This window comes from Pituophis catenifer, unplaced genomic scaffold, assembly GCF_029215685.1.
Source record: "Pituophis catenifer annectens isolate HBS135680 unplaced genomic scaffold, rPitCat1.0.hap2 SCAF_6, whole genome shotgun sequence".
Classification (NCBI taxonomy): domain Eukaryota; kingdom Metazoa; phylum Chordata; class Lepidosauria; order Squamata; family Colubridae; genus Pituophis; species Pituophis catenifer.
Genome location: NW_027256886.1, coordinates 84,048,474 through 84,062,112, shown reverse-complemented (window position 1 = coordinate 84,062,112; position 13,639 = coordinate 84,048,474). Strand labels below are relative to the sequence as shown.

The following is a 13,639-nucleotide window of genomic DNA, read 5'->3' as shown; positions in this document are numbered from 1 at the left end:
GTCAGAAACCTGATGGGAAAGAAGTGAGAAGACAACAAGGAATGGCTTCTTTAAAGATTCAGCACAGGGGTCTGCAACCTTAAACACTCAAAGAGCCATTTGGACCCGTTTCCCACAGAAAAGAAAACACCGGGAGCCACAAAATCCTTCCGGTGCCTGACTATTTCTTGAGCAGCCACAAAACTAGCATATGTAGTTGAATTAAACATTCTGTTTTCTTCTGAAACTTTTCTTTTCTTGGATTTATTGGCCTACCGGAGGTTGAAAAGCTCAATAAATCACATACCAGTGGGTGTTGCACATTGGCGGTTGTGACGCATATTTTGGGTGACAGGGAGCCGCAGCAGAGGGGTGAAAGAGCCACATGCGGCTCTAGAGGTTGCTGACCCCTGGTTCAGCAAATGAATGATTCTTGGGAGGGTACAGAAAAGGTGAATTGTGTGTTTGTCAGATGATGCAAAGATGTTGCAGAGTTAGCCATCTGGAGGCTCATGGAAAGTTTAGGGAGTCTTCGACTTGCAACCACAATTGAGCCCAAAATCGATGCTGCTAAGTGAGACATTTGTTGAGTTCCCTCCCCCCACCCATTTTACAACTTTTCCTGCTGCAGTTGTTAAGTGAACCACTGTCATTGTTCAGTCAGTAGCCCGCTTGTTAAGTGGATCGGGCTTCCCCTATTGACTTTGCTTGTCAGAAGGTGTCAAAAGGGGGAAGTCTGCTGAGCCTGGATAGCTCAGCAGACTAATGCATTGTAATTTAACTCCAGTTGTCTGCAATTAGTAAGTTCGAATCTCGCCAAGGCTCAAGGTTGACTCAGCCTTCCATCCTTTCTAAGGTAGGTAAATTGAGGAACCAGTTTGTGGGGACAATAAGCTGACTTTGTATAAATATACAAAAGTATGAAGGCTATTGCTTAACGCATTGTAAGCCGCCCTGAGTCTCCGGAGAAGAGCGGCATATAAATCAAATTTAATAATAATAATAATAATAATAATAATAATAATAATAATAATAATAATAATAATAATAATAAAAAAAAGGGGGGATCCCATGATGCTGGGACAGTACAACCGTCATAAATACGGGTCAATTGCCAAGCGCCTGAACTGGGCATGGCTAGTTTAATGAAAAGAAGGACTCGGGGAGACATGATAGCAGTGTTCCAATATCTCAGAGGCTGCCACAAAGAAGAGGGAGTCAAGCTATTCTCCAAAACACCCGAGGGTAGGACAAGGAGCAATGAGTGGAAACCAGTCAAGAAGAGAAGCAACTTAGAACTAAGGAGGAATTTCTTGACAGAACCATTAACCAGTGGAACAGCTTGCCACCAGAAATTGTGGTTACCTCATCACTGGAGCTTTTTAAGAAGGGATTGGACAACCACTCGTCTGAAATGGTATTGTCTCCTGCATGAGCAAGGGGTGGGACTAGAAGACCTCCAAGTTCCCTTCCAATTCTATTCTGATTGATTGATTGGGCAAATGAGAGGGGGGCGAAAATCCGGAGTGTAGCACGGGAAGGGACGGGTTTGCCCCGTTGCCTAAATCTTTCCGCCTCCCTCCCCCCCCTCCAGACCCTGATAGCGGCGTCTCTTTCCTACTCCAGCTTTGCCCTTTCCAGCTAGGCAGGTGTCCGCACGTAGACTTTGCAAGCTCGGGGGTGAGGGTGGGTACTGCAGCGAGGTGGATCAAACTCTTTGCTTCGGGACTAGTACGTTCTCTGCCCTTGGCACAGCGGAGCAGTGTCTTGGGTGGGGTTCCCACGACCGGCACCAAGCCGGGTCTGGGAAAGGGCGAGGTGCAAGCAAGCGCGCTCGCCTTCGTGGGTAAGGCTGCTGCATTTGCACCTGTTAACAAATTAGATTGGCTTTGGAGGGGGTGGGGGGGGGAAAAGGGATCAGGATGAAATTCATCAGCCAAGGGGAAGCGGTTCGTGTGAACGCAGTCCCGGAGTCCCTGGAAGAAACCCGGGTTGTTGTTGTTGTTGTTGTTGTTTTTTAAAACACTCAGGCTAGGCAAGGCCCTCCTTGGGCTTGAGCTTGTGGCTCAGTGGCTAAGATACTGAGCCTGTCGATCAGAAAGGTCGGCGGTTCGAATCCCTAGTACAGGTCTCCTGCGTGAGCAGGGGGTTGGATTGATGACCTCCAAGGTCCCTTCCAACTCTGTTACTGTTACGTCAAATCTATTCTGAGGCCTCCCTCCCCACGACCTTCGGGTGGGAAAGGACTCCGCCCTTCCATTTCTCCTTTAAACTTCCCCCCACCCCACCCGGGACCGCAAGCGAGCCGCTGAGTTGCAACCGGGCGCCCCCGCCGCCCTCCCTTCCCAGCACCCTGGCTTGGAGCCTCGTTCCCTCCCTGCCAGGAGGAGGAGGAGGCGAGAGGAGCCTCCGTCCTTAGCCATTCGTCGCCCTGTGCGCACCAGCGCAGCATCCGAGCCGGGGACCCGCTAAGCATCGGAGCGCCCCAGGCGGCAGCCGGGCGGAGCGCAGCGCAGCACAGCGCTCGAGCGGGGTCCCCCCGCACTGGGCGGCCAGCAGCCGCCTCGCCTCGCCTCTTTTCCCTGGCTGGCTGGCTGGCTGGCTTGCTAGGTCGCTCTCGTGTCCGAAGCCGGAGATCCACGCGCGGAGCCCGATCGCCCCGCGGCAGGTGGCTCCTTGCGCGCTTTTCCCTCCCGCCGCGCGTCCCGCAGTTCTTCCATCGCTCCGCCGATTTTAGGAAAGAAGCCGAGCGGGAGACGGTTTTCACGACCGGAGCCGGGACACCCACGCGAGACCAGCCAAATCCGAGTTTAACGACCCGTTTTGGTTTAACAAGTCCGTCACCCCTCCGGGTTCCTGCTCCGATTATGGGGCTCCCGGATTGAGGCACGAAGCAGGGGCGTGGGGTGGGGGGTCTCCCCAACCCGCGCAGAAGAAGACAGAAGGAAAAGAAAACCCGCCACGCGGGTTTCTCCAGCCCAGCCTCCTCCCCTCCCCGCCGAAGATCGTGCGGATTTAACTGCCACCCGGGGAAGATGCCGTTCACCGGATGGGCCCTGAGTCTCGCCGTCTTGTGCGAAGGTAAGATGCGAGGAGAGGGGGGGGGAAGGACCAGGAAAAAGCCACGGGAGCAGGCTAAGATTTTGGAGCCGATCCCACGCGGGTTATTCCCACGCGGAGAAGTTCCGCGACTTTGGTGCCCGACTTTGAACGCGGCAGCCAAAGCGCGCCGCGTAAAAAGAAAGAAACGAAGGACTTTTGGAGTAAAGCGAAATCCCTACGTGGATTTTTCTTCCCCCAATAATTTTGCGTGGGGTGGGTGGAGGGCATCCTTGAACATCCTTGATCCCGATAGTTCGCCCACCCCGAGCGAGCCCGTCTGGAGGCCCAACGCCCAAGGAACTTAAATTTAGGATATATAGTTTTAAAAGGGTTTAATTTATCCTCGGTTTGGGCTCTCCAAGGACGCTAGACTCCTTGTTTGCAAAACATATAGGCTCACTCCAGCAAAGTGCGTTCAAAAAAGGCAGGGGGGGGGGAGAGAGAGAATTAGAGTGAGTTCCTGGCTTTCGAAACAACTTTTATATGCATATTCCATTTTTTTTTCCTCCTCTTCCTTGCCATTATGGGATTAAATTGGCTTCAGGTTGATAGAAGCCGACAAGATGAAAAGTTATTGGCTGGCCAGGCAGATGATGCTACCGCAGCTGTTTTGTTTCTAAGGCAAACAGGGGGGAAAAAATCCATTATCTGCTTCTCTTCCATCTGGCATTGTTTGCCAAAGCTCCTGATGTTTGTAGGAATAAATCAGAGTTGGGGTGTTGTAGAAAAAAATAATAATAACTTGCCGTCTCTTCATTAAAAAGAACTCAACAACCCCAAAAATAAATAAATCCGATTTGGGATGATACTTGTATAAACTAGCTATCTTTCCCTCCCTTTCTCTCTGTCTCTTTCCCCTGTTAGGTTAAAATTATTCTTTTTTAAACTTTGTTCAGCTCGGATTGCCACCCGTTAAAGGTTTAACATTGAAGGCTGGGTTTCATTCTTTTGGAAGTACAGATGGACTCACAATACTAGCTTGTTTGTTGCCTTTGCACAAATTTTGTCCCAGTCTCCCAGACAAAGGGACCTCCCCACCTTTGCTGGCTCTCCAAAAGTCCATTTATTTCTAGAATATTAGGGAGGGCTCAAATAGATCGTGTTCCTTTTGTGTGTCAGATTGGCCAAAACATAAAATCAGAACCTTTCTGCAAGTGGATTATAATAATTATATTATGACATGTTATAATAATAGTTATAATGATGTCTCCCCTCTTTGCTTTCGTTCTGGTTATGATGTATAAATATCAAGCTTGCATTTCAATGTTAGACGCTAGGAGGCCTGAGTTAGTGAAGAATAGAAGGCAATTTATTTCTCATAATCTTCTACTTTATTAATCATAATATTCACACACACACACACACACCCCAACAAATTTGTACTTTGGATACACCTGTTCACAGTCAGGAATGTACTTCCCTCCCAAGTATTCTTAATATAATTCATTCTGAATCTCCATCTTAATTTTAATATTCGGATTCAGGTTTACTATGCCATTTATTTCATTGTCTTTGAAAGCAGCCTGCTCTCAACCGAATAAGGAGAAATGCAGAACTTGAATGCAGAAAGTGAAGTGAGATTTCAAAATGGTTTTGCTCTGTTTAATTGCATGATTAGGGAACTGTTTAGCAAGCAGAAATGGGCTTCCTACCTTTTCAATGATTGCAGTGCCTGACTTGACTTTTGGTGACTTTATGAATATCTGTCTCTCGAAATTTGGCAACAGTTGTCTTTCTGTTTGATTTAACCTTGATCTGTGGTCTGCTTAACCAGGACTGATTCTGGTTTATTTTATTCACTGGTAATTTCCTAGCACACGTGCAAAGGATTAGCTTGAGTACGAATTGCAAGACCTTTTTGTTTTGATGTAGGAGGAAAAAAAGTATTAGGAACACTGCTTCATAAATTGTGCTCTGAAAGTACTTTTAAATCTGAGCCCTGCCACTTCTGATTAGGGCTGATGTGCACAGTGCAAATGTTTTGGGAGTATTTTGTGTGTGTGTTTTTATGGTGTAGATTCTGTTGTCAAGTTCAGCAAATGGATCAGGGGCTCATTCAGGCTGGGAAGATACCATTCCCGGCAATAATCTGTAATGGCTTTGAAGGTCTGGATGGAAAGGGGAAAAAGTGATGAATGTAGAAACAGCAGCTGTGCGGCTTTTAGGTGAGAACAGTGGGAGCTCCAGATTTGATAAAGAAAGGAAGGAAGGAAGGGAGGGAAGGAGGGAGGGAGGGGAAAGAAAGAGTAAGGAAGGAAGGAGGGAGGGAGGGAAGGGAAAGAAAGAGAGAGGAAGGAAGGAAGGAGGACAGGAGGGAGGGAGAGAGGAAGAGAGGGAAGGAGGGAGGGAAGGAAGGAAGGAGGGAGGGAAGGAAAAGAGGAAGAGGAAGAGGAAGGGAGGAAGAAAGGGAGGGAGGGAAGGGAAAAAGAAAAAGAGGAAGGTAGGAAAAGAAGGAAGGAGGGAGGGAGGGAAGAGAAAGAAAGAGAGGAAGAAAAGGAAGGAGGGAGGGAGGGAAGGGAAAGAGGAAGGGAGGGAGGGAGGAGGGAGGGAGGGATGGGAAAAAGAAAAAGAGGAAGATAGGAAAAGAAGGAAGGAGGGAGGGAGGGAAAGAGAGAGGAAGGAAGGAAGGAAGGAATGCATTTATTGTAGAGGGGGAAAAACTCTTGCACACAAACGGGGAGAAAAATTATCCCACATTGAAATTAGAGAAAGGTGTGCCTGTAACATTGCCTGCTATGGAGTTTGTTCTGGGGAAATTAAAAATGCAACTGGCTCGTATTTATGACGGTTGCAGTGTGTCCCCGAAGTCACATGATCCCCCTTTTGTGACCTTCTGACAACAAAGCCCATGGGGGAGCCAGATTCACTAACTTAACAAGTGCAAAGGTTCGCTTTTTGTGAAGAAAGAAAGGTCATAAAATGGGGCAAACACTTAGCAAATTTTCACTTAGCAATGTAAATGTTGGGCTCCATTGTGGTCATACCTCAAGGACCAACTGTAGTGTAGGTCAACCACAAATTTCCATTAAGACTTTTATCTGATGATGGCTTGAAGACCCCCTGGTTTCTTCTCAGAGTCTCCTGAGTTTGACACTCTGAGAAGTCGCCATGGTTGACACGCCACCGGACAAATGGCTGCAGGAAAATTTAACAATTCTATTTAATTATTTAAAACAAATTTAAAATATTTTTTAAACTTTGCCATACAGATTTCATTCTGTCCCTCCTTTGGCATCCTGTCTTTAATCATTCTGTTCCACTATTTCTTTGTTATTAGTGTAACTCTTGTCCTGCAGTGACTGCTCCTGTGGCAAGTTGGCCATGGCAAGTTGACTATAGCAAGTTGTCCAATGTGAGTTGGCCATGGTGAGTTGACTATGGCGAATTGGCCATGGGTTGCTGGCTATGGCGAGTTGGCCGTGGGGAGATGGCCATGGGAATTAGCTGTGGGGAGTTGGCCAAGGGGAACTATCCTACAGCGATTTGGCCATGGCAAGTTGACTGTGGCAAGTTGGCCATAGTTAGTTGGCCATGGTGAGTTGACTATGGTGAGTTGACCATGGTGAGTTGGCTGTGGAAAGTTGGCTGTGGTGAGTTGGCCACGGGATAGGATAGGATAGGATAGGATAGGATAGGATAGGATAGGTTAGGATATAGAATAGAATAGAATAGAATAGAATAGAATAGAATAGAATAGAATAGAATAGAATAGAATAGAATAGAATAGAATTTTTATTGGCCAAGTGTGATTGGATACATAAGGAATTTGTCTTGGTGTATACGCTCTCAGTGTACATAAAAGAAAAGATATGTTCATCAAGAATCATAAGGTACAACACTTAATGATAGTCATAGGGTACAAATAAGCAATCAGGAAACAATCGATATCAATATAAATCATAAGGATACAAGCAACAAAGTTGCCTATGGCAAGTTGCCTATGGCGAGTTGGCCATAGTGAATTGGCTCATGGCTGTGGTGAGTTGGCCATGGCAACTTGGCGGTGGCGAATTGTCATAGACCTGTTTTGATGAAATTGGGGTCCTGAGCTTTGTCTTACTTAGAATGGGACTGAAAATATTTTATTTATTTTGATCATGAACTGGATGAAATCTGGAGCTTCTCAACAACCAAACCTGTGAGGTTCAGATGTTATGGAAGAAAAAAAAAATGTTTGCAGGATTCTTTATCAAGATGTTACTTCTTAGCCCATTGTGGTTTCTGTTTTGAAACTACTGTAATGGTTATGAAAATGGCAGAGCTCATAAAGGGAACTCTATCTAGGGAATCTGCAAAGTTTCAGAAGGATGGATTAATAGTTTTTGCTGTAAGGGTTTGAATTGTTTGGAGGGAGGGAAAGTCAATTTATGATTGAAAAATTACAAAAGCGTTTTTAATCATAAAAGAGTTGTATAAAGTAGAGATACTTAAAAGGGTCATCAGATTTGCAAACAGCTCCGAAAGAAGGGTCAGGAAAATCAGGTTTTGTATGTTTTTGTCGTCATTCAGAAGTCATAGAAAGTGTAATAGGATAAATGCAGTGGTGAAATGTAAAATTTGTTACTACCAGTTCTGTGGGCGTGGCTTGGTGGTGAGGGTAATGTGACTGGGTGGGCGTGGCCAACTTTTTTTTTTTAACTTTTAAAAGCATTTTTTTACAACCTCTTCGGCTGAAGAGGTTGTTAAAAAAAATGCTTTTAAAAGGCTCTGACGATCAGGCCACTCAGCTGGGATTATCAAGGCCTTTTAAAAACATTTTTTTCTACAACCTCTTCTGCTGAAGAGGTTGTAGAAAAAATGCTTTTAAAAGCCTCTGATGATCCCAGCTGAGCCGCGTGATCATCAGAGGCTTTTTTTTTACTTTTAAAAGCATTTTTTCGGCTGAAAAGGTTGTAGAAAAAATGCTTTTAAAAATAAAAAAAAAGCCTCTGATGATTGCGTGGCTCAGCTGGGCATGGGGGGGGGGGCAAGGATTTTTGCTACCGGTTCGCCGAACCACCCACCACCATCGCTACCGGATCGGGTGATCCAGTCCGAACCGGGAGCATTTCACCCCTGGATAAATGTGTATATCAAACATTAAACTATCCATATTCATTTTTTTTTTCAACCAAATCTCCAATGATGTTACTTCTTGGATGAGGGGTCCCTAAACTACAGCCCACGGGATGGATACGGCCCACCAATGCAATGTATCTGGCCTGTGCAGTCGTGGGATCCATCCATCCAGCCCCGCCCCTCACCCCGCCCCTCTCCTCCCAGCGGCTTCCCTCCGCACGAGTCGGCGAGTCGGCAGGGCGCTGTCCAAACCAGTACCTGAGGCTCAAAGACCCTCTTCCTCCAGTCTTGGGACAGGCACCACCTCCTACGCTGCCCGTCTTCAGATAAGCCCGGATGGGGAAATGCTGCTCCCTCCCCCACTTCCTGCAGGGCCTGCTGGCGAAGCGCCCCTCTTGTGCATCCACCACTTCAGTCAGATGCATGAATGGAACATGCTCCATGTGTAGGCCAAGGGCAAGACCCATGAGGGGGCTGAGAAGAAGATGACCAGCAGTAACCTGCTCTCCAACCTCAAGTCAAAACAGACAGTGGGATGAAGTAAGCGCATCCAGCGGTACACATCAGAGTCCTGCCCCCGCCTCCGCTAGCTGCTTGGATGGCCAGCCCAGTGCTGGCAACAGGCTCCGGAGCTGCAGTGTGTGCCAACTGAGCGGACAGAAGGTTGTGTCTATAGCCGGAAACCATTTTCCCACACACAAAAAGGGCAGCAAGTGCATGGTAGCTGATGGGTTTCCGACTGTAGCTGCCCTGCCCCTGCCTCGCCTCATCTCATCTCATCCTACAGGACAAGCTGGCTGCCAACTACCCCACCCACCCAAACCAACAAGCACCACTCATGTGAGCGACGTCAAGTGGGCCACTCCCCTGGCCACATCCAGTCGGTTGCGACCATCCCGGCCATGCCCCTTTCCCTGCCATGCACCCCCAGTCCCCCAACAGTCTGAGGGACTGTGAATTGGCCCCCTGTTTAAAAAGTTTGAGGACCCCTATCTTGGATTCTAAATGCATCTTCAAATCACTCCTAAATTTCTTACTCCTGAGAGAATTAGTGCCGGAATTTTTATGTTCTATTAACTCAATATTAACATTCAACACTCGGTCATCAATAGAAACAAAGAGATGAATAACATTTACACAACATTCAATAGATGCAATTAAAAAGCGAAAAGGAAACAAAAAGGACCACAATATCTCCTTGCCTGCAATCAACACCCAGATAAGCAGGGAATACCACCAGACAAACAAAAATTAAACAATAATCAAGGAACAACTAACTCAGACAAACAACCTAAACAAGGAATTATCAAAGAGAAAATCAGACTTCCACCAGAGCAAGCCAATGCATATAAACAGAAAGCAAATCCCACACTCTTCTAGCACTGAAGAGCTTATCTAGTCAGGTAATGAACATCTGCAAGAAAAGAACCAAGCTCAGGCAGCACCAAAAACACCATTGTTCAACATCGTCCTTCAAATTACCTTAACAGAATAACAGAGTTGGGAGGGTCCTTGGAGCAGGTGTGAAATCCAGCAAATTCTGACAGGTTCTGGAGAACCGGTTGCGGAAATTTTGAGTAGTTCGGAGAACTGGCAAATACCACCTCTGGCTGGCCCCAGAGTGGGGTGGGAATGGAGATTTTGCAATATTCTTCCCCCAGGAGTGGGGAGGGAATGTAGATTTTGCAATATCCTTCCCCTGCCATGCCCACCAAGCCACGCCCACAGAGCCGGTAGTAAAAAAATTTGGATTTCACCACTACCTTGGAGGTCTTCTAGTCCAACCTTCTGCCCAGGCAGGAAACCCTATATTATTTCAGACAAATGGTTATCCAATCTCTTCTTCAAAACTTCCAATGCTGGAGCATTCACAACTTCTGGAGGCAAGTTGTTCCACTGGTTAATTGTTCTCACTGCCAGGAAATTCCTCCTTAGTTCTAGGTTGCTTCTCTCCTTGATTACCTTCCATCCATTGCTTCTTGTCTTGCCTTCTGGTGCTTTGGAGAATAGGTTGAGCCCCCTCCCTTCCTTATGGCACCCACTTAGATATTGGAACACTGCTATCATGTCAGCCCTGGTCCTTCAAGAGCCCTGATAAAATTGTGCTTAGAAATCAGAGCTGTCAGTCACAAACTTTTGCCTCTTATTTCTCTCTTGGATTTTTCTGGGGAACTTGAAAAAAAAATAATCAGCTTTTGCAGACTCCTTGGCTATGTCGTCCAAATTCCAGATCACCAGTGAAGCATGTGAAAACTTCAGGACTGATACAGTTCAAAGGATCCCTGAGTCTCACTTTGGCTAAACTGTATGGATAATCTTAGTGTGTATTCCGTAAGATTGAATTGCTGGTCTGGGATGGGCGCGCTTGTAAAATAGTTGTTTTTTCTACGCTTGCCACGGATGTAAAAATAAAAGCAAATTGTAGCTGTGTGCTTAGCACATTCTCCCTTATGATCTGGACCTTCTACATCAGGGGTGTCTAACTCAATTTCATTGAGAGCCGCATCGGGGTTATGACTGACCTTGGGGGGACCAGGGTGTGTGCAGCCACTTCGACATCACTCATGTAGGGGGCACAGATGGTGGCCCAAGTGCTCTGCCAGCAAAAACTGGCTCCCGAGCTCTGTTTTCGGCTGCAATGGCTTCCTGAAACCCTCTGCCAATGAAAACAGAGCTCGGGAGGGCCGCCCACGGTCCTCCCGAGCTCCGTTTTCACTGGCAGAGATACTGTGGGCTGGTCCTTTGCTGTTTCCAGGGCAGCCCCATGGGCCAGATCTACGCACTCCACAGGCCAGATTAATGTGTATTGCATATGTGACCCACAAAGAAACAAGGGGAGTTCCAATTGTGGGTCACGCATGCAAGACACATAAATGTCTTGATTTTTTTTGTTGTTGCAAGCATTCCTATTGGGCACCCATTTCAAAACGCCTTTAAGGGAGGACTATATATATTTAATTGGTGATGGTGATGGTGAAACACAAATTGCTAGAATTGGAAGGGTCACAGAATGGCTCACATCCACCTTTTGTTCTTCGTAGGAATCCAATTAAAACAGTTCCTGTAATGGAGTCAGCCTGTGCTTAAACAGAGGTAAAATGAGGATGGGAATGACTTTAGGATCACAGTAACTTCTAACTATCTTGGGTATGGTTCACCAGAATTTGGGGCACATCCGTTCACAAATGGTGGCTCCTCTCTAAGCTGAGATCTTGCTCTGAGTGAAACTCACACATGAAGATGTGGAGGGGCTGTTCTTCTGGTGGAGCTTGCTTTCATAGCCAATATGGTAGGTCTTGTGTTGGCATCCATTCTTCTGGGAGTATAGACTATGCTGGGCAGGGCTGAAATCAGGGTGGATTTGATTTAAATCGAGTCGATTTAAATCATGATTTAAATCACTAGTAAAAAGACTTGATTTAAATCAACTCGATTTAAATCATAATTTTTAAAGAGCAACTATCATCTCTGCTACTCCTTTGACCCACTGTTGACTCACTGATAGTCCCAGTGTTGCAGAATATACAGCCTTGTGCTACATAACTAAGCTCCATTTCATGCTGAATAAACTAAATTATTTATGTATCTTAAATAGAAAACTATCTTACGATAGATTTTTACCCCCAAAGTTTTTTATTAGAATAAATTCAATAAAAATCAAAAAATCTGATTTAAATAAAAAAATCCGATTTAAATTTTAAAAAATCCGATTTAAATAAAAAAAATCTGATTTTTTTTTATTTTTTAAAAAAAATCATTGATTTTTATCCACCCTGGCTGAAATCCAGCAGGTTTTGACAGGTTCTGGAGAACCGGTAGTGGAAATTTTGAGTAGTTCAGAGAACTGGCAAATGCCACTTCTGGCTGGCCCCAGAGTGGGGTGGGAATGGAGATTTTGCAGCATCCTTCCCCTGCCACGCCCACCAAGCTCACCAAGCCACTCCCGCAGAACCAGTAGTAAAAAAAATTGGATTTCACCACTGATGTTGGGCTATTTTCGTTGATTGTGTTGAGGAGCAGATTCTACTTTTTCCCTTTACAAAGTCATCATGGAACAGTATCCAACCACTAACAGAACAGAATAATAGAATAACAGAGTTGGAAGGGACCTTGGAGGTCTTCTAGTTCAGCTCCCTGCTCAAGCAGGAGATCCTATACCATTCCAGACAAGTGGCTGTCCAGACTCTTCTTGAAAGCCTCCAGTGATGAAGCACCCAAAACTTCTGAAGACAAGCCGTTCCACTGATAAATTGTTCTAACTGTCAGGAAATTTCTCCTTTAGTTCTAAGTTGCTTCTCTCCTTGATTAGTTTCCATCCATTGCTTCTTGTCCTGCCCTCAGGTGCTTTGGAGAATAGCTTGACTCCCTCTTCTTATGTGGCAGCCCCTGAGATATTGGAACACTGCTATCATGTCTCCCCTAGTCCTTCTTTTCATTAAACTGGACATACCCAATCCCTGCAACTGTTCTTCATTATGTTTTAGCCTCCAACTAAAGCATATTAATTAATGGACAATGCACTGTAGTAAATTCTTATGTGTTTTGCTTAATTTAGTAAAGTATTTCTCCCATTCTATGTCATTTTGGATACGTATAAAAGCCTCTAAGAAGCCTTTGGAACAAGCAGCTGATAAGCAGAAAGAAATGCTTGTACAAGGTGAACAAGGTCTTCTTTTTAAGTTTCCATGTCCTACCAAAAGTGATGGGTAGGTTGTAGGAGACCTCTGAGCTTAGTAAACCCGCCATTCTGACCCCGAGCTTCAGACATTTTCCTTAATTTGTCTCCAAAATAATTGTGGAAGTGTTTGTTTTGATATAGGTTTGGGGGGGGGGTTCCTTTCACGCTGAGGGATTTTGTTAACATTTAGTGTCTACACAACTTAAATAGTTGAAATATCTTGCTGGCCTCTCATGGATTCCATGACAATCGTAAATCCTTAGGATATTTCTTTGTTTCTAATTTTTCTAATTTCTAATGTTAAGGATCTTCTCAAAAGTTTATTTTATCGGAAGAACTATCGTGTTACCAGTGGTGAAATCTAAAATTTGTTACTACCGGTTCTGTGGGCATGGCTTAGTGTGTGGGGGGGTAATGTGACTGGGTGGGCGTGGCCAATTTTTTTTACTTTTAAAACCATTTTTTACATGTAAAACCATGTAAAAAAATGCTTTCAAAAGGCTCTGACGATCCCAGCTGAGTTGCCTGATGGTCAGAGGGTTTTTAAAAAACCCTCTGCCGATCAGGCAACTCATCTGGGATCGTCAGAGCTTGGATCGTCAGAGCCATTTAAAACAAAAAAAGTTTTTTTTCTTTTAAATGGCTCTGAGGATCCAAGCTGAGTTGCCTGATCGGCAGGCAACTCAGCTGCAATCATCAGAGCTTGGATCATCAGAACTTGGCTCGTCAGAGGCATTTAAAAGAAAAAAAGCCTCTGATGATCGCCTGGCTCAGCTGGGCATGGGGGTCGGGGGCAGGGATTTTTGCTACCAGTTCTCCGAA

At 45.5% G+C, this 13,639-nt stretch overlaps 1 protein-coding gene across 1 annotated transcript in view; it reads left to right on the top strand.

Annotated features, from left to right (window-relative positions):
* The first annotated feature begins 3,014 nt into the window (after positions 1 to 3,014).
* Positions 3,015 to 13,639, top strand: part of RET (ret proto-oncogene) — a 121,780-nt gene continuing 111,155 nt past the window's right edge. Inside the window, exon 1 of the mRNA XM_070946399.1 lies at positions 3,015 to 3,060. Within this exon, the coding sequence (XP_070802500.1) occupies positions 3,015 to 3,060 (46 nt within the window). The remainder of the gene's footprint in view (positions 3,061 to 13,639) is intronic.